Raw genomic sequence first — 27697 nt, 5'->3', positions numbered from 1 at the left:
GAAATAACGGGCCAGGGCCCCCCCCCGCGGGTCCAGGAAGTTAATTAATAACTAACCTTCTTCAGACCCGAATTGGGGTGCGAACACTTGAGTACTTGCTCTGAACTCCTTTGCCTATCTCTAATCCCTACCTTTGCCAATTCCATCAAACATGTGAATCAAGCACCTCCTAATCTCGATAATCTTACTTTCAATATTATTTGTCATTTTAACCATATAATTATCACATGCATGATATGTAACAAATTGATCTCTAATTGAACATATATGAAAATGAACAATCATAATATAACATCTAATATGAAGTTTTTGTACTTGATAAAGTAATGACAATAACATTTCCATCACTCCAGGACCCTTCCGCAATAGCAGCATTGAATGGTTTTTCTCCATTCTACTTCTTGCCCTCTTTTCCTTTTTTAATCCTCTTTACACTTTGGGCAATTAATCTTTAAATGACCCACCTTATTGTAATAATAACAAGTTATTTCATAACCTTTTCGATTTGGGGTGGCCAACATGAGAGATACCTTGTTCTCCTCTTTTATCTTAACATCTAGAGTGGACAACTCCCTCAGTATCCTGTTGAATTCATCTAAATGTACTTCAAATTTCACTCCCTCTAATAACCGAAGGCCATACAACTACAACTATTTCTTCAAGAACAATAGGCTTATCAGAGATTTGGACTTGTACCTGCTTTCCAAATTAGTCAGACTTGCCTTGGAGTTGAGAGCAACATGATGGCCGCTCAATCCCAAGCCGTAGACGAGCTCGATTTGTCTTGAAGCCTCTTTGAGAAAATGCAAGATACGAGAATCGGAAGAGGGGTGTTAATCCCACAAACTGGGTAGGCCCTTCTCCTACCCACAAATTGTGCGGGTCTCAATTCTTGAAATGGGCCAAATCAATCTTGTGCGTTGGATTTTAAAATGACATGTGGCAACTAGTGAGACCCTCACTGCACCTCATTGGTAGATGAGGACGTTGGAGAGGATTTTATCCAATGGTCTAGCCTCTATATTAGCCACGTGAAAATTTTCAGTCTAATTTCAATCCAATACCCTCTCATGTGTTGACATACATTCCATGTATGTCCATGAACACCTAAAGTATTCCAACAATTATCATTCGCTCTCCCATAGCGCTAGTTTTAAAGTTATATTTTGCCACATGTCATATTTTTATAGAACTGAAACTTGATATGTGAGTAGGGGACCTAGGGGCCTATGTGTCCATAAAATTCAACAGGTAACAAAAAATTCCTACCAAGGTGTGTAGGAGTCGAGCTCCCCAAAACAATTTTTTTCACATTTACAATGGACTAAGTTTGCATATATCAAGCCGGGCGGGGCTCAGCCCAATTTTACTAGGCCTCTCAAAGACAAGGCCTGCCAAACCTGGGCCTAGACCAGGACCTGGACCTGGACCGGGGCCGGGGCCAACAACAAATTTTAGCCCAAATAAATAAGCATGGCACAATTTGTTCTTGAGCACAGAGCTTTTAAGTGTTACCAACGGCTTTAACAGACCAAAAGACTTCCGAATGCTGGCGGCCAAATTGACATCCTTGTTGAATAAATTTGAAACGTCGAAGCAGGCGAAGCAAACCAACAAATCCTTTATCGATTAAAAGAACCTGATGTCTTCACTTGGTCCTTCGCCATTCAATACTTCACCCAGCATGGCAGGTTCAAAGACACCTTTTCTCTCTATGCCCAAATGCAGAGATTGGGTCCAAGCCACACCTTTGCAGTTTCATCTGCACTCAAAGCATGTGCTCGGATTGCAGATAATAACAACGGAAACGCAATCCACGCGCAGGTTTACAAGTATGGAAACAGTAGCGACGTTTATATGCTCACTGCTCTTGTCGATTTATATTCGGAGTTAGGTGATATGGAGACTGCACAGAGAGTGTTCGATGAGATGGCTGAGAGAAATGTCGTTTCATGGAACTCGACTCTGTTTGGGTATTTGAAGGCAGGGGATTTAGACATGTCTCGGAAGGTTTCAATGAGATTCCATTGAAAGATGTGTTCTCCTGGAACTCAGTGATTTCTGCTTATGCAAAAGCTGGGGATATGGAGAGTGCGAATTCTTTGTTCCAGCATATGTTTGAGAGAAATACAGCATCTTGGAAGGGTATGTTGATTGTGGGAACATAGAAGCAGCAAGACGACTCTTTAATGAAATTCCACATAGAAGCAACGTATCTTGGATTATAATGATATCTGGGTACTCAAAAAGTGGCTATGTTGACTCTGCTCGTGAGCTCTTTGATCAAATGGAGGAGAAAAATCTGCTCTCATCGAATGCCATGATTGCTTTCTATGCTCAAAACAGTCGACCCAAGGATGCCCTCCAACTATTCAATATAGCTATACAGCCTGATGAGAAGACTTTGGCCAGCGTTTTATCAGACTGTTCTTAGTTGGGGGATTTGAGATACGGACCATGGATTGAGGTGTTTATAAAGAACCTTGGAATTGAGTTGGATGATCATTTGCTTACAGCCCTAATTGACTTGTATGCAAAATGTGGTAACATAGACAAGGCGGCATATGAGCTCTTTTGTGGCTTGAGAAATAGGGATTTGGTTGCTTACAGTGCAATGATTTTGGGCTGTGGCATCAATGGAAAAGCTTTAGATGCAATTCAGTTGTTTGAAGAGATGATAAATGCCAACATCCGCCCCAACTCAGTGACCTTCACTGGGATTTTAACCGCTTATAACCATGCTGGTTTGGTTGAAGAAGGCTACCGATGCTTCACTTCCATGATGCATGAGTATGGACTGCTACCGTCGACTGATCACTATGGAATCATGGTTGATCTTCTCGGTCGGACTGGAAGGTTGGAAGGGGCCTATGAACTAATAAAAAGTATGCCCATGCAGCCTCATGCAGGGGTTTGAGGAGCATTGCTTCTTGCTTGCAGGTTACATTCCAATGTTGAGCTTGGTGAGATTGCAGCTCAACATTTCTTTGAGTTGGAGCCAGATACAAGTGGATACTAGTCTCTCTTAGCTAATCGATATGCCTCTGTTGATAGGTGGGATGATGCCAAGAGATTGAGAATGGTAATGGAGGAGAAAGGAATGACCCAAATTCCTGGATGTAGCTAGATGGAATCAACTTGACCTCCTATATTGGCAAGGCACATTCCTTTGGCATTATATTCTTGATATTGCTAAAGTCAGGAGACTGCAAAACTCATATATCTCAACTTTGAAGGGCTAGAATTCTTCCACATGTGTGGATGATGGAGCTAATTAGCAATTTCTCTTCATCTTCAATAGCTAGTCCCATACGTTTGGTGATTGCAGATGACTGGATACCAATTACAAAGTTGCCTCTTGGTCCTGTTGTGAAGATGTTCTTACAGAAGTTGCAAGGTTCAAAGGGTGTACATTCTAATTCACCGGCGCGGGGGGGGGGGGGGGAGGGGGGAAGAAGGATGTTTATCATTCACCCACAATATCATTAAGCTCATTGATGCCATAATGTAAATAATTATCAGTCATTTCTCTTGGTAACCATGCACTTAACATCTATAAGGCCCCCCTCCCTCTTCCTTTTGGTGCATAACATCAATACATTAACTCCCTTCCTTTCTGCTTGGTAGCATGTAACCCTATTTTGCGGCTCTTAATGTGTTCTAGGTAGCCTTTTTTAGCAGCTCACATTATGGTACAGGTAGCCCTTTCTGTGATTCAAACCCCATGACATGGAGGTAGGCATAGTTAGCCCTTTAGGGATCTAACTGTAAATTGTGCCCTTTAACATATCCTTAAAATTTCTGGAGCTAATGGAATATGTAAATTGAGCCCTTTAACATATCCAATACCAGACTGGCCCAACACCTTAGACTCGGCCCACTAGAATAAATCATATCCTATCTTTCATGTGAGTTGGTCCAAGCCTGAGGCTCAGGCCGCTCAGCTTGATTTAAAAAAGAGCATTTCAGTGCCCGAGGCTCTCCCACTACTGCAGGGTCTGGGAAGAGCAAATGTACGTACGTAACCTTACCCCTGCTTCGCAGGAGAGGCTGTTTCCAAATTTGAAACACAACCAATAGGTTGTAATAGAGCAACTTGATCGATGTGTCAAGACTCGCACACTAAAATCCAAATCTCATTGGGCACCTGGAGTTGATCCCCTATACTGCTATTTACATAGCAAGGGTAGCTTCCGCCGGCCTCAACCAAACCGGCTTTGCAGTTAATTGGTTCAACCAGAAAAACCAGGCCAAGAGGCAGGTCTGATACTGTCCTTCTAGATAGTTGAATTACATTCATCATGTAAGCACTAAACTACTTGACTATGGTCATCCAAAGAGGAATCCCATTGGATGGACGGCTGAAATGGGATATGGGACCTTCAAGCTTGCATGTGCCACAAGGAATCAAGTTCAACCCTTCCAGAATATGTAATTTCTACATTAACAGGGAATGGGGCTTCATTGTTATCATTTTCATGCGTTTTTGGACTAAAACATCCTTGCTTATTTGATCTTAGCTAGAAGACCAATAGAGATATTGCCCAACCGCGGTGAGGGGCTCACTTTTGAAGGCATTTCAAACATTTGCATAATAAGACTGAAAGATGATTCCAACTACGTGGTCAATAACTGAAGGTCGACCATGAAAACCCTTCATTATAATATTGCCAACCAATGATCTTTTGACCTAAGTATATTTTAACGAAGGAAAAATCTCGTTGCATGTAACCAAAGTTGGTGAAAATAAGTTATAACTCTACCTTTTCGCTCTGTAGACACTATTTTTAACGAGGGTTTATATTGTTTCACATAAAACAATGACAACTCATAATGATAAGTCACAAGTGGTTACAATTTCTAAGTTCACCATTTTGGTGACAAGAAGTTTCATTCTATACTTATATATAATTTTGGGGAAAGAGCAGTTTGCCAAGCTGCATGGCCACCATGGCGCCTACGCCCAAACACATGAAGGATGAAATGACCGCCCTGCATGGTTTTAGTGCACGGTATCGAGACGAGTATTGGTAACTTGCAAAATTGATACGATATCGATACGGTATCGGCTTGGATCGGTTGTATCGAACAACTTTGCCTCTAATTCTCCTTTAAAAATGAGTTTTGATGCTTTTATCCCTTGTACGTATTGTGCTACCGATACGGTATCGGTATGGTATTGGTATCAGTGACTAATGGACACGGGGAGCGAGCAAGCGAAGCGTGTCGTTTGTGGCAAAACCGGTATGATACCGATACCTCAAACCATGCCGACCTATCCCCCATAAAATGAGAAATCCCACCCCTATTGGTTGCCCCCACACGTGCTCTCATTGGCCCCCACACTGGTGCAGGGGCCACACAGGGATCCCACTCCCATACTTTTTTTATTAAGTACTTGTAGGAAAATAATTTTATACAAGTTTTTCACTTTTTTCTTTCAAAAAAGGGTATGGAGATTGTATTATTTCCTTTCATCTTTTTTGGGGAGGATAAAATTTCCTTTCATCTCATACTATCGTTGCATAATCTTTTGGAAATTATTTAAGTCAGAGCTACATAAAATAAAATAAATAATACAGAGAAGGTTCTCTGATCCTTTGGGGTATGGTTACCCCTGTGTCCATCTCTTTCCTCCTCACAGAAATGTCATTGTCGCCCTTCAATGTATGATTTTGTTTTACTGCATCTCATAGGTGGGTTTCTCTATGCTGTTTGCCCAGAGAATCCTTTCCCAAAACAATATTAAAGACTACAAGACCACCACCCTCTATAAGCCACTTTTCTGCTTTTAACAAGAGAATGAAACAACATACAGTCGTTAGACATTTGTGAATTTAATGAAAGTAATTTGTTTTATTTGAATTAATTCAAGAAATTTTCTACTAAAAAAAATTATTAAAGTTACATAACTTTTTAAAGTAGATACAAGTTTGAAAAAAAAAAATCCATTCTAACTAGAACCGAGTTTTCCTCACCCACAGTCAAGGGAGACCGTGGACCTTGGATGGCATAGAAATGATATTGGGGAATAGCGAATGTATTATCGACTTCGTATAGTATGAGATGGAGTAATTATAATTCTTAGATATTGGGGGTTTCCTTCATCGTGGGATGTAGAAAGCTTTTTTCTTCAAACCACATCAAATATGAGAAAAGACTCGGCATGCTGCCACGGTACCCAACATGTGTCATCCTCTCTCCTCCCGTTTTGCTCTCTTGTAATTGATGTATGTCACTAGCTTACCGAAAGTTGACGACATACCCAATCCTCTTCGATCAATTATTTCAGAAAGTAAAAAAAAAGAAGAGAAATTTCCATATCACAAAGGTATTGCATTGTCATATTGTTCCCTTTCAAATTGATAAACAAAATCCGTATCAAATATATATATATATATATATATATATATATATATATATATATATATATTTTTATATATATATATATATATTATATATTAAGAATCTTATCAATTAAGACTCATTTCAAACCTTGAGCAATGGGGGATGAGAGTTAATATTGAACCTGAATCCAATCAAAATGTTACGTAATCATTGGTGAAATGGGTAAAGGAAAGCCAAATCCTATCCACTAATACTTGATTTGAACCATTACTCTATGGATTGAGGTTTTTTTTTTATTTATTTGGAGCAACTCTTGCAGAGGAAAGACCTATTTACAAGAAAAGGAGGGGGGCTTAGTCCACCAAGTTCTAGACATATTAAATTTTGAAGCACCAAAGGCAAGAAAGTGAGTCCCTATTATAAGATTTGGGAAAGAAAATAAACATAATTTGGGAGAAACAAGAAGAAAGTTGAAAGATATCATCCAAAATAGCTAGAGCAGCCCAGTCCAACGATGTTGGGATTCCATTTAATTTCCTAATCAGTCCCTGACAGTCGGAGAAGATTGCTATTTGGTGAAGTCCCAGGCTAAGTGATAAAAGCATGGCAACCGAGTTTTTCTTCATCCATAGTGAAGTGAGAACCGTTTAATTCACAACATCTAGACTCTTGATTGAACATATAAAGGGCATTTTAGACCTTCAATAATATGGATAGGAGTTAAGACTCATTCTAAAAGTCCAATCATAATATCATACCACCTTGTTTACCAATAAAAAACATGATACCACCTTGGATAAAAAGCGATTGTCTCTTCACCCCGGATGACCATGGTTTGAGGTATCTGTTGTATCAGGTGATTTGTATCGATATCATTAACCATCGATTCCAATACTTGACTGATCTATATCGATGGACTGGTACAGATCAAAGGTAAATATATATTCAATTTTTAGAAAAAAAGAAAGGCAAAACTGTCTTATACGGGCCAATCCGTACTAATCCATATTGGTTTCAAGATGACTGATACCGGATCCAATACCGTGCACTACATCCATATGGGTGAGAAAAAACTTTTTGGAGACTTTCTCCTAACTTTATTCCAACTCAAGAGCCATTTTCGCTTATGGAGAGGTCTTAAGTTTTCCGCCATGATGTCCCCATCTTTGGCTATCTAGTGTTCCATGATAATGACAACCAGCTTTTCCTTGGAGCAGATACATTCGCAACACATCACCAACCCATTATGCCGAAAGCCCCTGGAAATTTCCTAACTTTGCCGTATATAGAATGTAATTTTTAAGGATTAGGACAATCATTAGAGAGGTTCCACAGCAAAGATTGATCGTTGGCCAAAAATTAACTAGTAAAAATATTTTCCCAATCCAAATAACTAATAGTTTCTTTTTGAAGTTCTTCTACCTAATTTTCCCTCTACTGTCTAATTATGTAATTAGATGGTTAATTGGATTAACTTTTGCCTCACCCATAATGAAAGAAGAATTCTTTCACCATGAAAGAAGATAGTGTTTACACCCTATTTTCGGTCTATTTCGGTCAATAGAGAAATAGATCAAAATCTATTTCAATAAAAAATGACCTATTAATCAGTGATCAGAAAACGGTCAGTGACTGGAAACGATCAGAAAATGGTCATGATCGAAAACGGTCAGGAAATGGTCAACGACCGAAAATGGTTAGAAAATGATCATGACCGAAAATGATCAGTGACTGATGGATTGGCAGTGACCAATAAATGGTTAATGACCGACGAACGATCACATTGTGGTTATAATCAATTCCCAAAGAAGTGGGTAGTTATGAAACTACCTGATAACTACAGAAAACCACCTGAACTGCCAAGGATACCTATAAAAAACAGAAATTCAAAACAAAGGAAGGGATTCACAAATTAATCAAACTAGTCTTTACATTTATTTTTTATTTTCTTTTCCCTAGTTGTAAATGATTTCTGTTTTTTTCCTTAAAAGAACCTGTTGGGGTTCCTCTCCAACAGTACTATCAGATGCAATGATGCATCATTCAAAATCAAATTGAAGATCTTTGCAGTCCTTCAATGGCAAGATGGGAGCATCTCAAAAGAGGCGTTATTGGCTACTGGCAGTCGGCAATTTGGTGTTGTTAATGTTGGACAAGTGTGTGTCCATCAAACCCGGTTTGATCCGATTCAACTCGGTTCACCTTTGTATTGAACTTTTATACATTTTAGTTTAATATTATCACATGCGATATAAATTTTTTGAGCATTGTGTGTCCGTAAGTTTTAATTAAAATGGTAGTCACGACTAGGGTTTGGGCTGGGCACCCTTATCATATAGTCGTCGCATTGGGTATGCCTAGACATGTGATGTCAGGGTACGAATGCAAGTGCTCACATGTTTGATGTGTGCATTGGCGAAGAATCTACTTTGTCGACTCCCTCATATATTACTGCCAGATGTAGCAAGGGATAGACATGTGTCACCGACACCCTTTGCCTGAGGAACCCTGTCGCTGCAAAATGTGATCGCATCCTTTGGTTCATCAATGACTGAGACTCAAGCGAGTCAAAACCGGTGTTCTGGGAATGCGTGAACACTTTGTGAGTGAAGGTGTTATCCAACATGGTTACCACTGCCCGATTAGGGGAACACCAAGGTTGAGACTGTCTGTGGTCGGATCAGAATCTGGATCCAGTGCCATTTTGGAAATGGTTTTGGAAAAATCTATTTTACATAAAATGATAGATTATATATAATTATTTGAACAAAGTGTTTTATCGAGTTTTGCGGGACCCGATCAGATACACAGACGCTCTTCTATGGACATGTACTATGGATTGGGGTCTAACAGTACATGTGTACATGCCCTAGATTCCATAATGATTGTGTTGATTAGTGGGGGGGTTGTATATGATAAATTGTTATCATATAGGGAATTATTTGGAATTTGCTATTTTAATTGGTTCTTTATTTAATTAATGGATATGGTGCTAATTGTAATTATCTATAAATATTAAATAAAACAACTAATTAATACTTTCCCTATTAGATTCTGCTTCTTCATCTTTTTTAAACACTCTAAATTTAAATAGAACTATCAAACTGAGAGAGAGAGAGAGAGAGAGAGAGAGAGAGTAAGACTCTCACTGGGATTAAAGTAATCCATCAGGGTTTTTAATAAAACCCTGCCTCTACAAAAGGGGACCAAAACGTAGAGGGGGCACAGAGTGCTCTGCGTTTCAGCCTGGCCCCCTCTCTCCTACGTTTTGGTCTCTCTCTCTCCCTCTTGTGATCTCTCTCCTTCTTCTTCTAGTTTCTCTCTTCTGTGTTTGAGAGTTAGGGTTTGAGAAACCCTAGATCTATGCTGAAGAAATTGAGAGTATCTGGGATTTGCTTGAAGAACCTTGGTAGCACCATTGGAGGTTCAGATCTGTTTGCTTGGAGCGCTCACTGGAGGAAGAACCATTGTCTGTTGGAGGAGCAACACTTGAGGCTCACCAGGTTAGCAATTCTTGATTGATTCCTTCAGTTATTAATTATTAATATTTATGGGATGCGAAAGAAACTCGAATCGATTTATTTCCGCTGCGCATTCGAGTATGAGATGGATCCCTCTTGCCATGTGATGGACTAGAGATGATTTTCTCTGTCCCCAATGCGTTCCATAATTGCGTGGGACACATGAGGAAAGGAGAAACCCTAACAGGGATGAACCAGGGTACCCATGGGCAACCATGGGAAACCCTAAAATTTAAATGGGACACCATGGGATAACCCAGGGCGTGCAACACCCTAATTTTGTAGTATATTGGTTTGCCATGGTGAACCATAATGATCCCATGGACCGTAGTTTGACATACAGTTAACACACTTTTAAGACCTGTATGGCGCTCTAGTGCCAGCATCAAATTGAGGCTTCGACCCGACAATTGGGTGTTGTTAGAACATTTACCATGGAGATTTTGGTGTCTGCATCACATTGAAGAGTCGATGGTGCGTTAATGGAGGGTTTGTAAATATTTTACCATAAATGTATCTGGAGAGAGAATTAATTTGATTTCTTCTTCTTTTTTCTTCTTGGCATTGCAATCTTTGCATTTTTAAAGAAAAGTCCTTGGATTATCAAGGCATTGGTTGGACCCACTCTTTGATTCAATTCATTTTATGGCATCTTCAATTCCCGCCATCGATGCCAAATTTAATGGAATCAGATGATTATGTAATCTTTTTGAGACTTTTGTTTAATTAGTGAAGGAAAACTTTCGCCTAACTGAATTATGAATTATTAAGTGTTAGATTGTGATCAAATATCCCCTCTACATAAGATAAAGGTCTCAAAAAGATTGCTCGAAAAAGTCAAAACAACTCCACATCAATTTTTTTTTTTAATTTCATGCATAATACGAGAAATTTGGAGGATTTGAATGAACTTTTTAGATCATGATTTGTGAACCTTTATATAGATGTCGATAAATGGATTAAGACTTTCAAATGAAAGAGATGGGTTTATCACAACTACTATATATTTGCCATGTTTCTCATTTTTAAAGGATTAGGGTCACCATTAGACAAGTCTCACCATGAAACTGTTTGGGAGAAAATTATTGTCTTGAAAGGGATGGTCTTTTTTTAAAAAAAATTTGAACTAATTGGAACCGTCTAGGAATCAGAACCAGCTCACCCATTAGTTAATAGTTCTGGATCTCAAGTTTGAAACCGATTAACTTATTGGTCTAGTTCTGATCTTGATTCTTGACCCCTTAAAAGTGAATTTGTTAAAAAAATTAATTGAATCGATAACTCAGAACTGACCAATTGACACCTCTAATAATATGAGAGAATGTTCTTTGTGCCGGGGGACGTAGGCTGCACTTAGACACATGAGGGTGGGTGCAATGACCATTCTACCCCCTAAATGGCAGACCCATGTGTCTGAGCGCAGCCTGCGCTGTGACACAGAGTACATGAACCCTGTGACACAGAGTACATGAACCCTAAATATATGGCTCTACTGAATTTTCATCTCTCTCAAATGAATACAAGGTTTGGTTTTTTACCAAAAAAAAACTACAAGGTTTGGCTTCCAAGCCAAACTTGGCTTCGTGTGTTTGGGTTCAACTACTAGGGCCACTTGCGTCACAGACGCTTCCAAGTCCAACAACCAAAGCAACTAGTCAAACACGCAAACCCACGAACAGAAGTAAGAGAGTCATTGTTTGGCTAGTGAAAGTCCATGTATGTGCATGGCATCTCGGTATGGATGAATTGACGAAATGCACCCTTGGCCCTCTATATGCTACGGGATAGTGGGTTACCCATCCATCATCCATGCATGGTGGGCATGGTATGAATGGCTGAATGCTCTTCACGAGGGACGGATGGAGTGATTATTGACACGTGGAAATGGCAATTATGGAATTTGATAGATTTACAAATGCTTTCCCTTACAAATCTGACCACCAATTAAACGCGAGAACTGTATATCCAAATGGAAAAAGACAAAAACAACAGTTAGAAATAGAAATAGAAAAACACCATTCCCACGCAACCACCAACTAACCCATTCGCAAGAAACTTCCTTCCTCCTTCGTTCCTTTCTCCCTTTCTCTCTCTCAGCAAAGAAAGTGAATCTCTTGTCTATGTCAGATAGAAGTTTCAGGCGACGAGCTCCGGCCACACACCGGAAGAGTAGACTACCGAAACCCACGCTATCGTTTCGCCGGCGAACCCCGACGCCCAGAAGATCAAAACCCCCAAAGCCCATAAATATCCTCCAGCGATGCCATTCGGAGCCGATCCTTTACACTTTCAGACTTTTCTTGGGCGACAACAACAACGACGACTACGAAACTCATATACCCAAAACCGATGCTCTCCTCCTCTTCCGCCCTCAGACTTGTATGGACATCTTCACACCTCCGTTTGTTTCTCCGACTCCATCTCCGTCTCCACGTTCTGCCGATGTAAGAGAATAAAATACACCTTTCCTCTTCTTTTTTTCTTTTTTCCCCCTGATTTGAAGTCGATCTTTTGCTTTTAGGATCAAAGTTTAGAGAAATTTGGGTTCTGATGTTGTGTGTGTGTGTGTGTGTGTGTGTGTGTGTGTGTATACAGGTATACAGTAAGGATGCGAAAGTGGTGGTGACGGTGACGGTGGAGGGAAGTCCAGGGCCGCTGAGGACGATGGTGAAGTTAGGATCGAGCGTGGAGGAGACGATAAGGTTGGTGGTTGACAAGTACAGGGAGGAACGAAGAACCCCTCATCTGGATCGCGACGCAGCTTCCTCCTTCCAGTTGCATCAGTCCTACTTCAGCCTTGACCGTAAGTTCCTCTTTACTCTGTTCTTCCATGAATCATCCCATCCATCCATCTATCTACTTCCTTCTTCTTCCATGAATGATTGATTGATTTACAGAATCCAGACATCTCCAATGTCTGGTCTTCCTTTAGCCGTTTGGTTGGGGAAGAGGGTTCTAATCTAATGGTTTAGATTGTATTATGTACCCAATGGTGGCCATTTTAGTGTATGGGCACTTAGATTGGGTCATCTTGATATGAGATAAGTTAAAAGGTTTAATTTAACGCGTTTCATTAGCTCCGGAGATTTTAACGTATCCGTCAAGTACCAAACAAATTGATTGCGTAGAATCTTCTTTTTATATATCTGGGAATTGGATTCCACCCTCATGAAAATAGTAAATCCCAAACACCAGAATTCCACTGTGATCATACATGGTAAGCTACGGAGTAGAAAGATAAATGATTATGGTCCAGGGCAGCGCAATTGGCAAGGGACGAGGTCTAAGAAAACTGAAGGTCCTGAATTTTATTCCGCCTGCCCCCTTGGGGCCACCCTCCTAAGAGGAAACTCCCTGGTGAACATGGCCTCCTAGTATCTTCTGGTTCGTGTATGTTGTGGGATCGTACATGAGTCCTGGGGGATTTAGTCAGCCGAAGACCGGAACCTCCTTTTCAAAAAAAACAAAGAAAAAAAAAAGAAAAAGATTATGGTCCGCATCAAACCTCACTATCTTTTGCATTTAACCGTACAAGTGTACCACTAAGTAACCATTACTGAACTTTTTTTTAACCAAGTAGAGGAATATAATATGGTACATGAATTCTTGAAGAATTGGAATCAATTAGGATGCCATTGTTAGTGGTCTGATGGGGACACGTACATTCCCTGAGTACTTGTGAAGGTCCTGTTCCTTTCCTTTTGAGTCACTGGATTGCCGAATTGATGGCTTCCTTGATCGATCTTGATCAGGTCTTGACAAGGCGCAAACAATTGGAGAGGCTGGGAGTAGAAGCTTCTACCTTCGAAAGAGCAGCTTCAGCAGAGAAAGCAGTTTTAACTCTGATGGTGGTGTAGTGTCTTCAAGAACGGCTTTCTGTTCTTCTTCTTCTTCTACTACTACTGCTGTGATGGCACAAGTTGTTTCAGTGAGAGCGAACACTGGAAATCCAGCGATTGCGTCTCCTCCATTAATAATATTCTCCCAAAACTTCATTGTTCGAAAGATGCACAAGATAGTTAGAAGAACGCGTAAGCTCTGGAAGTTGATGGGTTGCGTGCATTGCGAATAGCCCCAATCCACTCGTCTCATTGTCTGCTAAACCAAATGCTTAAATTATTTGTTCATCTCATATATGTAAATATCGATCAATTAATGTTTGGTTGTACTCTCTCTCTCTCTCTCTCTCTCTGTGTGTGTGTGGGAGAATTGAAAAATTAGATCCATGAGATGGAAGCAATTAGTGTGCAACCCTTTTGCTATGATATATGGACAGTGGATTCGTTTGAAGCAATACCTGATCAGCTCCTTCAATGCAAGCAGCAGGGCTATCCATCTCTATTTGTAAAGCCATAAAAGATTGGAGTTATAGTTGAGAAGGGGAAATTGATTCAATGAAGAAATTTGAATCTAATGGGTTTAATCTTAACCCTATTCCTATATACAAAATGCATTGCTTGCTGTAACTTATTTTTTTGCATTCCGAACGTTACGATATATCAAGGGGAAATCCATCTCAGATGAGGTGAGCTGTGAGCGCATCTGAGAAAGCTTGAGAAAATGTCAATAAAAATAGCAATACTGACTCCCGAGCATAGTTAGCAAAAACGCATTTAAAACTGTTTTAAATATGTTCTCGTTTTTTTTTTATTGTTTTAAACGCATTTTGCTGCTTGTTTTCCAAACATATGGATAAAAACTCCAAACGACAAGCATTCCCGTTTTAAATGCATTTAAAATACATTCTTGGTTTTTTGGTATTTTTTAACAATAACTTACTTAACTGATCATATCTCTCTCTATCGAACTCTGATCGATCTGAATCTTTCGTCGACTTAAAGTAAACTCAAATGGGTATACTTCTCATGCTATCACTTTTAGCTCATGTTCAATGTACGAATCCCAAATATGAGTTACAATACAATGCATTTGCTAAAAGGGTTTCTAAAACGATGACTCCCAATTTGAACTGAACATGCATCATTTTGAGAGTGTGTTGGTTGTGTTGACAATAATGAATAACACCATAGCGAAGTCCTATTCTTCAATAAGACTTTGGAAATGTTTTTTTAATTTTAAAGGTGTATGAATTTGGAATTGTATTTTGGATGATATTGAATGATATGTATTGAAACTTATAATGGATTTTGGAATATATATGCATTAATATTGGATGTTATAGTTGTTTTGGATCATTATATGTAGGTATTCAAATAATAATTCTAGTATTTATGAGTATATTGCTTCTTCTTTTTTTCTTAATTTTTTTTGAAATCTACACATTTAAAACACATACTCTTTGTTTTCGATTTTTTTGCTGTGTTGTTCAAAATTTTACACCATTTAAAACCTGTACCGTCCATTTCTATTTTTTTAACTGTTTCATTTTTACTAACATTTTATTTTTTATTTGTGGTAAAGCTAACTATGCTACCGAGGGGCGAGGGAGTATACGATTGAGGATTTTCACCAAATTTTTTGTGCTGCTTTCCTCACTTCTACGTTTGCAGTTGCTTCTCCAATGGTTCTCACATGTTTTTTGAGAGAGAGATGCACGTTGCCGTGGAGTTGCACAGTGTACTATTGTGTATTTTTTTAGTCCTTAGAATTTTTTTTTTTATGGACAAGGAAACTAGTGATTTCATTAAGCAAAGAGATAGGAGGAAAACCTCTTACCGGGTACAACTTGATTGAACAGCAGAGGAGTTCCCCACCAAGACCACGATAAACCAAAGCGCAAAACACCATTTGCGAGCAAATGAGCTTCTATGTTCCCGGAGGTAAGAACACAACAGAGTCTAAAGTATAGACTCTAAACTGGAAATTAACAGAGTAGTATCCTCCACAAATAAATTACTAGCACAATCTAAACAAGAAGGCTTGCCTACAAGGGTATTTACAGCAGCTAGGCAATCAGAAAAAACAGAAAGGGTAGTGGGGGTAACATGAGAGATAAAAATCCTTTCCAATTCTTTAGTCAGGCAATTCGACACATGGCGTAAGATGATCTTGTGGTGGAGAGGATTTTTATCCTGACATGAGACCTGTAAAAATAAATGGGACAAAGTTCTCTGTACTGCAGCGCAGCCTGTGCAAGAGGCAAATTGATCATTATGCCTACCCCTATGTGCCTAGGCGCAGGCTGCGCTGCGGTACAGAAAACATTACCCCAAATTATATTTACACATTTAAGTGGGACAGACTAGGGGTGGCATTGTCGGCAAGGAAACGCAAAAATCTTTCCCAGGAAATGGGGGGGGTGACATTTGTCTTTGTATCGGGTGAGGTGAATGAAAATCGTACTCATGATTTTGCGTGTTTAGAAGGGTCAAACAGTCAAGCTAAATGTAAGGGTAGCTTACAGTTATGGTTAGTAGCTGATGAGTTTTGCCATTGTTATGTGTTTTATTTATTTTTATTTTTTTAAGAAACAAATATGTGTTTGCACATTGTTGGAAAATCGGGTTTTGATTAAGGCGAGTCGCTTGAATCAAGCCAAAATTTTGAAAAACCTAGTAAAAAATTGTGTAGACTAAATTAGGGTAAAAAATGACTAGACTAGGTCATAAATCATCCGAGTCAAATAAGACAGTATTTTTTACCCGAGTCATGACAAACTCGACGAATTTAGTCATCTTTTAAAAAACCATAAAGTCGGTTCACATAGAATTTGAGTTCAGTAAAATAGTAAATCCATATTCTAAACAGTAAGACACCCTCAAATATTTGACTCTCTTCTCTTGTTCAACGGTATAAATTCAAAATGCATTGATATGTGATTCATTATTTTATCTGATTCTTTTCCATATTTTTTTTTCTGTAATCTTTCTATTTTTTTAAATTTATACATATTTATTATATTAAAGTTTAAAAGAATGTGGCTGAAAGATGAGTCGAGTAAGAAAACCCGATTTTCCAACTGTGGTTAAAACCGAAATAAACCAGTTTTTTTACACATTTTACATTATTTTGATACATATTTGGATGCTTTGTAGATAGCTACATACCTTGTCACCAAGACACATAATGGCGGCAATGCTCTCATTGGAAATGATTCATGAATAGAACTCCTCTCCAGGGAGCCCAACGCCTAGAGAGTGCATAGGGGGTATCCAGTCATTGGGCTGTGTAGCACACATCCCAATGGTTGATTGGATTTGCATCGAGATGTATGTGGTACAGCCTAGCCGTTGGATGCCCCCTAGGCACTGAACTCCCTGGAGAGGAGGCAGATCCAAGATTCACAGCACTTGACGTTGTAGAGACTAATGGGAGCAGCTTTGATACTCTTTCATTATGATTTTGTCTTATTATATTAATTTTTTTTTTTTTTGCCTTCGAAATATAACATGTGATGCGATCAGTTGCTCCTAGGATTGTCCAAAGGCCAATGACTCACCATTCAAAACAAAAATCCAAAAACATCAACATTAGACATTTGGGTGGACTTTGAAACTTTTAACTTTATGTTAATCTATTTACTCTTTAGGACATTTTGATCATTTTACTTGTATGATTTCCAATGTCATCGAGATTGTGGGGAATCTCCTAAACTTAAAGATAGAACATTTCTTAGGTTCAAAAACACACATTCATCATTGTCGTGGGCACCCTACACGATGACAAAATTAGGTGTCTGTAGCACACCACATATGAAGGTTATTCCTCATGTTTTTCATTGGTATTATTTGCTGAAATGATTTTCCTAACAACCTCGAAAGAATTCTTTTAACACTTGGCATTGTATGATAAGAATCCATGGTTAAATGATGATGTAAACTTTTGGCTTATTTGATAACGTTTCGATTACATTAAAGTATTTCTAGGTCAAATTTTTTTTTTCCTATATTCCACAGAAGTATCTCTGTAATTTAAAAATGTATTCGGTAACATAGAAGTGATGGAACTTCTCTCATTACATCTCTTCGTCTCATTTCCCTAACACTTTACTGGACTATAGTCTATAGTGACACAACAACTTAAACTTTCTTACAAAATTTCCTCTTCTCCAAATTGAGGATAGTAGTCCAATTCATAACAAAGAGATACCCACTCTCATCAATAAAGTTAGGGATGCAACAAGGCTGGTCTGGCCGGGTTTTTGACAACCCAAGGTTGGGCCTGGATTTTTAAAACCTTAGCCTAACCCTGAGTCCTCTTAGCTCAACACAAGCCCAACCAGCCCTAGGTTGGGCTGAGATATCTTAGCCTAGATCCAACCTTGTCAGCCTCAGCCTAGCCCAGCCTGACCCTGATTGACCCTGATCGGGCCGGGTTGGCCTTGATTAACCCTGATTTTTATTAGGGCCTAGTTGGGCCCGATTGACTAGTCTCATGCAATTGGGTATTGGTTTGAATCATACATGGTTTTAGTGCACAGTATTAGAACGGGTATCGGTAACTTGCAAAACCGATACGATACCGATATGGTATCAGCTTGGATCAACTGTATCGGACAAAATTATCCTTGAATCTACTTAAAAAATGAATTTTCTGACCATTTCACCCCTTGTCCGTACCGTGCTACCAATACTATATCGATGACTTGCAAAACCGTAACGAGTGATACGATACCAATTCTTAGAACCATGGTTTCATATTCAATTGACTATTAGACTTTTTTCTATGTTAACAAACTTGGCCCTCTTTAAATTTTAAATATTTCTTTGTTCAATAGATAAGTAGTCTTTTTTTTTGATAAACCAATAGATAATTAGATATTAAACAAAATTTGCAAAATGTAATCAATAAATTGTAAAGCATAACCTAACAGAGGACTGGGCCAGGATGGGCTTAGCCCAAGGTCTCAACCCTGGCCCAACCCGACCTGACCCCGGGCCTAAAAATTTCAACCCTAACCAGCCCTCAGGATTAAAAAATCCAGCCCTGACCATGTTCGGGCTCAAGGCGGTCTCAAGCCGACAAGGCCAAACTTTACACCCCCAGCTGAGATATTTCAGCCTAGGCCTGACCCTCTCGTTAAACCATTTAGTTAGCTTACTAATAATAAAACAAAAAAATAATGAAAGTGGTTTGGGATGTCTAGCTTTATTTATAAGCATCCCATTTACTATTCATTCTTTAAATTTTCAATGTGGGGGTGGGGAGGAGGGGGAACTACTTTTGCTCCAAGAGAGGAGAAAAAGGACTAAAAGAAAGCACTGAATTTTAGTCCCACAGTGAAATTTTAAGAAAAAGAAAGGAAGAGAGAGTATAAATAAGAGGGAGAGATGGTGGAGTTTTTCAAAGTTGATTATTAACCCCATAGACATAGCTTAGTTGGCAATAGTCTACATCATCTCCTAATTAAATTACTAAAAATCAATTATAAATTCTCCTTTGTGGCAAATTAAAACTGATTGAGAAGTCAACTAAATGATATAGCTTATTAGAATCGTCATTCATGCTGATTTTTGAACCATTTAATTTCTAGATGGGAAACACACTTCTTTGTTTTTTTTTTTTTTATGTCTGAAGATAAGAATTGATAAATCACATCTTCAAAATATTCCATGCACATAAAAATCAGTTAACAATCTGATTCTCTTTATTTACAGAAGTCCCCTGAAACTGTCCACTGACCCCAAAAAAATACAGGAGAAAATGAAAAAGGGAAACAAATTAAGATACAAAAAATTCAGGGCTTTTTTGCTCAAGCTGAATTTATACATTTTAGATCAGGTTGATCTCAGAGGCATAAAACTTCCAATTGGGAAGGTGTTATGCAGTACAAAAAACCTGCATTTTCTTTGCTAAAACTCAGCAATATATTCAATTAATGGAAAAAAAGAAAAAATAACAGCATTAACGCCTAGGCATTCCTGGACGGCTGATTACAGAAACAAAATTCAGATCACTTCTCCACCTTCGGCATGGCCATCAGCAGAGGAAGCAATCCAAATCAGAAAATATGGCATAAGAATTGTGCCCAAAAAATATTTACAAGACTTCCACAAATAATGCTACTGTTGATTCCAATCAGGTGGTTACTGTGGTGGGTTTGGTGGCTCGATGACCCATTTCCAGACTCTGAGTTCGCCAGTTCCATCACCAGTAAAGAAAAGCCCAGGCCCACCAAGCCCACCTGGAGCTATTTGTATTGCCCGAACCTCCTCTCTTGAGAATATTCTCCCCCTTTCACTGAATCTAAAACACATGAAACATGGAGTTTCAGTAGTTTGCAGGCAAAAAAACAACTACTATAATTTATCAACGGAAAAAGGGAGAGGGAAGAGAAAAAAATCATAAAGCAGATGCATCTTCAAACAAAAGAAGATATGCTGAGGGTTGTAACACTTACGATGGGAGATCATAAATGCGAATAGTATTGTCATTACACGAACACATCAGGACAGGTTTCGCTTGTGCATCATTCACTCCACAGAGGGTGAGCACACCCTGTAATGCAAAAAAAAAAAACACATCAATAAACATTCTCATTGAACTGCAAAAATGTGAATCAGATATCTGATTACCCATATCAATTATTCAGATAACAAATGGTTATATCAACAGATTGAAATAAAGATCCACCCATATCAAACCATTCACAGCCCCATGCTTAGGAACCCAACTCCAATGGTGTACAAACTAACTCTTCTCTAAAACAACCATAAAGGAAAAGATATTATGGAACCTAGTTACAATGTAGCCCATTAATATGCTATCTAGATCCAGAAAGATGTCCACAAGTAAACATCTACATCAAACTCCAAAATCTTGGCAACTGACAACCCCCGAGTCCTGACCTTCTGATGAGGCCATGAAGTTCAAAAGAACCCCTGTGGAGTGCCAAGAAGTTCCAAAGAACAACCCCCTCCCAAAAAAATGGGTGATTATTTTAAATTACAATGTCTAGGCTTACAGGAACACTTGATAGAAATACCGAAACATGTTTTTTCCAGATGAGAACTACTGTTCAAAAAAATAAAAGAGAACCAAACCCAAGAAGATCTCAATATAAAAAGTCGGTTGAGCAACAAAAGCTAAAATATAAAAGTTAAAACAAGGTTCCACAAATGACATACATTTTCTTCATTGTGTGTATGTATTACTTCCAAATTGCCACTTTCTGTAGCAGCCCACGCCTGCACAAATATGGGAGAAACAGTTAATAGCGCTCCATTGCATGCACAACCATAAATAGCTACTCATTGAAAGGAAAGACATGCCAATATTAACTAAAAAAAGGGGAAAAGAACACTGCCAGGATGTGTAGCATACGTTAGAACCTCCCTATGTGTCTAACTCTCTCCTCCCTCCTATGAAATGACAAATCTGCCCCTATTGTGGGGGGAGAGAGATAGACATAGGGAGGCGCTAGTGTACAATACACAGCTGGACAGGGAACTCAATCCCTTAAAAAATTTCCAAAATGTAACAAACCTTTATTGTTTTGTCAAGTGAACATGACAATAGATACTCGTCCCAACAAAGAACAGACGTCACAACCGATGTATGGCCTGTCAGAGTATGGATACATTGTAAAGTCTTGAGGTCCCATGCCTGAAAGTAAGTTCAACAGTTTATACGAAAGATTAGTTTTAACATGCCTACCAAGAAATATTAAAAGTCAGCAAAGAAAGAGCAAAAATGTGTGTTTGTCTGCATATATATTTATATATATCTATTAGAGAAAAACGAGAATAACCGATCAAAATAAGATTCTCATTGATTCAGTATCAAGGATTCCCGGTTGGCCAAGATGATAAGCAAGATGTCTAATGCAAAAGCTAAACCATGTAATTCAAGGTAAAAGAAACTACATTGCCAGGACGAGTGCTATTTGCCTATTTATTGCATATAAGAACAGGGCATGAATTTGAAAATTAACGAAAAGACTCCACAGTACATAATACCTCTCAATAAAATATCTCTATAGCACCTACAACAGACTCGGGGAAAATTCACAATATTGAATAAACTATCAAACATTTGCAATATTTGCATCCTTTCAGGGTAGAAAAGTGATGGTTTCCACACTAACTTACTCTTATTGTATGGTCCATTGAACCAGAGTACAGCCTACCAGCTCCAACAACTAATGAAACAACAGCAAGTCTGTGACCCTCAAGTGATGCAGTTGGTAGAAAGCAGTTGTTTTTAGCATCAATTTTCCATGCCAGTATTTTACCATCCTGAAGAAAATAAATGGAAGGATTAATATCTGTCAGAGTCAAACCATATGCAGGGAAATTTTGTTTTTTGATCTTCGGTTTCCATAGTTAGACATCAAAAGGGGGTGGGTGGCGTTGAAAGTCATTAGCACAACTGAAAGTGTTCATCTTTTCCCAACAACTTGAAGCTCATCAACAGAGAGGATAAGAACATAAGTTTATTGTGCCAAAAGAGTTACCTGGGTTCCAGCAAAAAGTATCTCATTTCCCTCAGCAAGGGAATACACTTGTCCAACTGGTCCACTAAGATTAACTTCAGACGCAGTTTGGGTGTTCCACACCTGTAATATAACCATTTCAAGCCATAAATTAAGCAAGAGGCAAGGTATTTCTCAACTCAAGCTACTTTAAGCTAACAGTAGTAATTAAAGAATATATATCCAAATTTCTCTCCATACTTCAAAATGATAAAAGAAAGACAAGGGCAAAAAATATAAAACCCTCGGTTTTCACCTTGACAGCATTTGGAATTCCAATAAAAAGCCACGGCCCCTCACTCATCATACATCCAATTTCACCATCCAAATTGATCACAGCAGCACACTAAACAAAACAATCACTTGTGATGTCACATAAGAGAGAGCTTAGGATAAATTACGATAGGTAGACAGATAGATATACATAGATAAATACAGATAGAGACTAATCAAAAAGATAACAATAGATAAAGCTAAAAATGAAATGATGATAATCACCTGCCCAGTATGACAGTCCCAAACACGTACAGATTGATCTTCGCTTCCAGAGTAAAGTTTATCAGAACCAGAGGGAAGAGCAACTCCGGTAATAACCTGTTCAACAAGCTTCACTGGATTAGTGCAACAACTGACAACATAATACATTAACCAAAAGCTTAGTCCTAATAATATAAGGCAAAAACAAACTACGATCAAAAGGAATACCTTCTGGTGTCCTTCAAGCTGCTTCAATAATGTAAAACAATCGCAAAGAAACCAAGAGTGTAGATATTTGCACTCGTCTCCATAACTGCAGTTTCCCGCGAGCCAATAATGGCAGATTTTGTCTTTCGTTGTTTTACGAGGAACAATAGCCAATCCGTCACCATGATTTTTGTCTTGCGTCTTGCGAGGAACAGTTGCCGATCCGTCACCTTGATTCCTAACCCAGGTGTTGCTAACCAACCGGAGGTTAGGATCAGGTCTCCGTGACAAGGAAGAAGGACGAGTAAAATTCCGGTTATTGGCCGACCCCACTTGAGGCCGCTTCGAAGCGTTTCCATTGATACTGGGCGGTGGTGGCAATTCTCTGTGAAGAAAGGGGCAGGGATTCCTGTTACAACTCCCAGACCGCCAGAAATAGCAGACCTTGTTGGGTTTATGAGCTGCAGCCCCAATGCGACGATTAAACACACCCTTATTTCCATCCCTCGGGGCAGAGTCGACAGCAATAGCCATATCTATAACGATTCACGACTAGAAAACAAATATACAAACACACTAACTTCAGAATCAAAGACAAACATCAATGAAGTCGAAGAAATCCCCATCAATCAATCGATCAATCAATAAAAACTATGATATCTGCTCCTTCAGTCCAATAGTAGAGAACGACAGACGATCTCCTTCGCCTACATTCCAAAAATAAGTAGACGAAGGTAAAACCCTAAAACCCCTCAGAAGATGGAGAACAGAGACGGAGACCGACAAGTCGTTCCGGAGCTCACAAGAGGGACGATAACAAAGACCATAAAGCAAGGAAGCAGTGTTTGTAGATTCGATCATCATCAAGCGAATAAATGAGAGCATTCTTCGATTCTCCCTTAGATTATTGACTGATGATGATGCCTCGAGAGAAAATCGAAAATAGAAGACGACGCGGCTTGAGATGAAAAGTAAAAGTACCAAACCTGTGTCAATCGAAAACCAAAATAATCCCCAACCGCTAAGCAACGATGGATCTTCCCTGATAAAGTCGCTTTTCTTCACAATCCAAGCGCTTCAATTTTCAACAACTAGAAGACAACCTAATCAGTTGCAGAGCCTTCCGATTTTCTGCTTGGAACTGAAGCAAACGTAGGTGTGTATATATAATATGTGGTGGGTGGGTTCCTTGGGAAGGGGGGAAGGATCCAATTGGGATTTACATGTAAAGTTAGTATTTAGGCCGTGGATTTCGTATCTTCAAAATGGACAGCCCCGATCTCTCCCTTAGTGGTTCTCTATCCGTGTCTATTCACAAGAGTAGGAGTGAGACGGGGATCGCTGACGTAGGCCATCCTTTGGCAAAGTTAGTATTTAGGCCGTGGATTTCGTATCTTTAAAATGGACAGTTCCGATCTCTCCCTTACTGATTCTCTATCCGTGTCTTTTCACATCCTCATTGAGGAGGAGTGAGACTTGAGACGGGGATCGCTGACGTAGGCGACGCTATCGGACAGAATTAATTTGCCCTTCTGAGACAGGGATTGCTGACGTAGGTGATACTTGGAAGACAAGTCAGTTATGGTGCCGAAATTGGTTGATAAGAAATTAAAAAAATTCTTAGGGAAATTTACATGTACCTCGCCTGGGGTGAGGCCTAATTAAAGATCTATCTATGTGTTTTGAATATTTATGCATAATACCCTGCTTTTTAAAATAATTAAAGGGCACTGTTCTCTGTGCCGCAGAGCAAGCTGAGCAGGCACATGTAGGTGGGCACAATGACCACCCTACCCCCTGAGTGGTAGGCCCATGTGCCTGGACACAGCCTGCATTGCGGCACAGAGAACGTTCTCCCAATAATTAATTAGTAGAACTAAAAAATGTTAGAATTTAACATATATTGACCCAATTGTCTTCCTAACTTCCTTGCTAAAATAAACCTATTCTTCCATTGTTTCTAGGGTTAGATTAAATCAAAAGGAGAAGCTACTAACTCGATTGGGTATCCATCCTCTCACTCAAATGTCTCACAATGGCGACGGCGAGGGTATCCTCTCTCACGCCTCCCGCTCTCATTGTCGGCGCACGCTCACCTCTCCTCTCTCACTCATCTCTGATGATACTGGTATCATCACTCAAACTTTGCGCATCATAGAGCGCTATCGTTGAATCTAGCATATAGTTTGAATGTTGATTCGAAGAGTTTGTTGTTCTTTGACTTGCTACAGCAATAGCAAATCTAAAATCTTTGCAGATCATTCAGACATTCAATGTTGCTTGATACAAACTCTTCTTGCATGTTAATGGATTGATGGTTTGTTGCCTGTGGATTTTGTATCTACAAAGTGGACTGCCCCGATCTCTCCCTTAGTGGTTCTTTGTCCGTGTCTTTTCATTTGAGGAGGAGTGAGATGTGTTGGGCTCCTTTGTAATGCAACAGGGAGTGTAGTGCACATCCAACAGCCCACAGTGCTTGAGCATGCAACCCAACACCCCGCCTGTGTGTTGGGCTGCGTGTTAAGCACTACGGGGTATCGAATGGTGCGCTACAAACCTTCTTGTACTACAGAGAACCCAAATCTGGAGTCAGATGGGGATCACTGATGTAGGCGATGCTTTCGGACAGAGTTAATTTTCCATTTTGATTAATTAATAACATGGCATATCTGTTATACCGAAAGTTCGGACAAATGGACAATATAGTTTATCTCAAATTCCCAACTAACAAATTCTATCATGCGACACTGATAAGTCATTTATGGTGCCCAACTTTGGTTAACAAGAAAATAAAAAAATTTCTTACTTGCATGTGTCAACTGGTCGGTCTCAGTCGGGTTTAGGCCTTTAGTCGGGCCTAAATGGGCTTTACAATTTTCCCACCTTGCAGTGTGACTGCCCGTCTAACTAGATTGGCTTACATTGGGCAGAGAAAGCATTGAATATAATTGGTCGGTCAGTTTTCGGGTTTTAATAGGGGTACATATAATCAGACTAAATGGGCCTTAGACAGGCTAATGAACAATTTAATCCTAAACGGACTCTAAAAAGGCCATGATAAAACCTTTTTTTTTTAGAGTAAATGACTCAAACCTCCCCTAACCTTTCTGACAAATACGTGAACCTCGCCTGTGTTTTTGACAATTACTCGAACATCCCTTACTTTTCAAACTCCGTTGCACCTAACCCCAGTTTATTAATGGCGTTAGTAAAAAACCTACTATGATCAAAATGCCCTTACTTATAAAGGATCGGCATCAACGCACCCTTTCCCTTTCTTCTTATTTTGAATTGCATCCCAAGAAGGGAATTGTTTTTTTCATACTCAACACAATTTGGAGAAGATGAGGGCATTTTGGTCAATTAAAACATAATTTTAACATTTAATGTGTATAGTTAACGGACTGGATGTTTTTGTTAATTAGTTTGGAAAGCAATGGAGGTACGTGAAATTTTCCAAACCTCAAGGGTGAATGTGTAATTAAGGCAAACCTTAGGGGAATCTGTATGTAAAAATTTGGTTTCCAAAAATTATCTGATCCATTTAGATCGAATTATAAAAATATGATTAAATAATAATTGTAATTAATAATATCTTGTAATACTAAAATACCCAAATCACTTCATGTTTTATTACAAGTAATTCAACAAGAAATTAAATTAAAACAAAATCAGAGGACATCTATGTAATTTCATATATGATAATTCAACACAACCCTAGTGGGATAGGGAAAATTATCTCCTCCAGTTCCCTACTCAGCCCAGTTTCCCAATTCCTCTAATAGGGGGGTGGTCCCCACCCGTGTAGAGTGTTCAGGCAGGGATAGGATGGTCATACCAGCCCCCCCCCCCTTGTTAGATGAACTGGGGAGCTGGGCCGGGTAGGAACTGGAGGAGATAAATAAGATCCAATGGGGTAGTGGATTCAGCCCTTCACTTTCTCGTCTTCTCCAGTTCTTTTTTCTTTTTGGTAACCCAAACTTAACTGGGACCCAGGGCAGCCCCTAGAATTTTATTAAGAATCAATCAAATGAATAAAAGAATACAAGGGAGGACATGGCCGCCTTACCCCAACCCACTCCTAGAGAAACCTCTCACAACCTCTTAGACCTCACTTACCCGGCCCTACAATAATGAATAAACTCACATCCTTACCATTGCCAGACCGCAGGCATCTTCCCGAGTGATCTTGTGCAGCTCAGTTGGAAGATCCTCACCACCCTGAAACTCCTTATCCATCCTAATATTGCAAGCAAAATTAGCCAACCAGTCTGCAGCCCTATTTCCTTCTCTGTAGGTGAAAGGAATCAACGGCTTTAGGGACCTGATCATCTCCATCATTTCATTGAACCAGTACCAACACTTCCACGAACCACATCTCCCCTTCGACAGGCTTTGAACTATTCCCATTGAATCCATGTTGACCACAATGCCATTAAAACCTAAATGAACACACAGTTTCAGCCCATCGTTCAGCGCTCTGACCTCAGCTATCGTGTTGGTGCAATCTCCATAGTACCTAGCATATGCTGCCAAAACCACCCCCTTCTTATCTCTAATCACGCCGCCCCCCCTCCAATTCCCGGGTTCCCTTTATAGGCCCCATCTACATTGAGCTTTACCATGTTGATTGGGGGGCACCAATAAACTGGTATTGGCATTCTCTCACGCAGGGGGGTGAAATGACAAACCGAAGTAACTAAGAATTAGTTTCTCCTTCAACGGTGGCTGCTTCTTGCCTCTTGGAAAATATGGGACCTCCCCAATCCAT

At 39.4% G+C, this 27697-nt stretch overlaps 3 protein-coding genes and 1 pseudogene across 3 annotated transcripts in view; 2 read left to right on the top strand and 2 right to left on the bottom strand.

Annotated features, from left to right (window-relative positions):
• The window catches only part of LOC122669732 (methylsterol monooxygenase 1-2-like), a 49529-nt gene extending 40042 nt beyond the window's left edge, over positions 1-9487 (bottom strand). The window contains exon 1 of the mRNA XM_043866585.1: positions 9449-9487. The gene's annotated coding sequence lies outside the window, so the exon portion shown is untranslated. The remainder of the gene's footprint in view (positions 1-9448) is intronic.
• On the top strand, positions 1536-3152 carry LOC122669723 (annotated as a pseudogene).
• Positions 9488-11926: 2439 nt separating the features above from the next.
• On the top strand, positions 11927-13941 carry LOC122669748 (uncharacterized protein At4g22758). Its single transcript, XM_043866598.1, has 4 exons — positions 11927-12313; positions 12465-12672; positions 13622-13726; positions 13760-13941. Exons 1-4 carry the CDS (start codon positions 11990-11992, stop codon positions 13939-13941), a joined length of 819 nt encoding a protein of 272 aa, XP_043722533.1. The 5' UTR covers positions 11927-11989.
• Positions 13942-19768: 5827 nt separating this feature from the next.
• Positions 19769-23460, bottom strand: LOC122654457 (zinc finger CCCH domain-containing protein 48-like). The gene is made up of 9 exons (XM_043848555.1): positions 22948-23460; positions 22741-22836; positions 22499-22588; positions 22225-22326; positions 21860-22006; positions 21255-21374; positions 20897-20956; positions 20170-20267; positions 19769-20015 (listed from the first exon to the last, which is right to left on the bottom strand). The coding sequence occupies exons 1-9, from the start codon at positions 23458-23460 to the stop codon at positions 19856-19858; spliced, it is 1386 nt and encodes a 461-aa protein (XP_043704490.1). The 3' UTR covers positions 19769-19855.
• Positions 23461-27697: the final 4237 nt, after the last annotated feature.

Source organism: Telopea speciosissima, chromosome 1 (assembly GCF_018873765.1).
Source record: "Telopea speciosissima isolate NSW1024214 ecotype Mountain lineage chromosome 1, Tspe_v1, whole genome shotgun sequence".
Classification (NCBI taxonomy): domain Eukaryota; kingdom Viridiplantae; phylum Streptophyta; class Magnoliopsida; order Proteales; family Proteaceae; genus Telopea; species Telopea speciosissima.
Note: the sequence above shows the minus strand (reverse complement) of the source record. Positions and strands in the feature narration are given on the sequence as shown.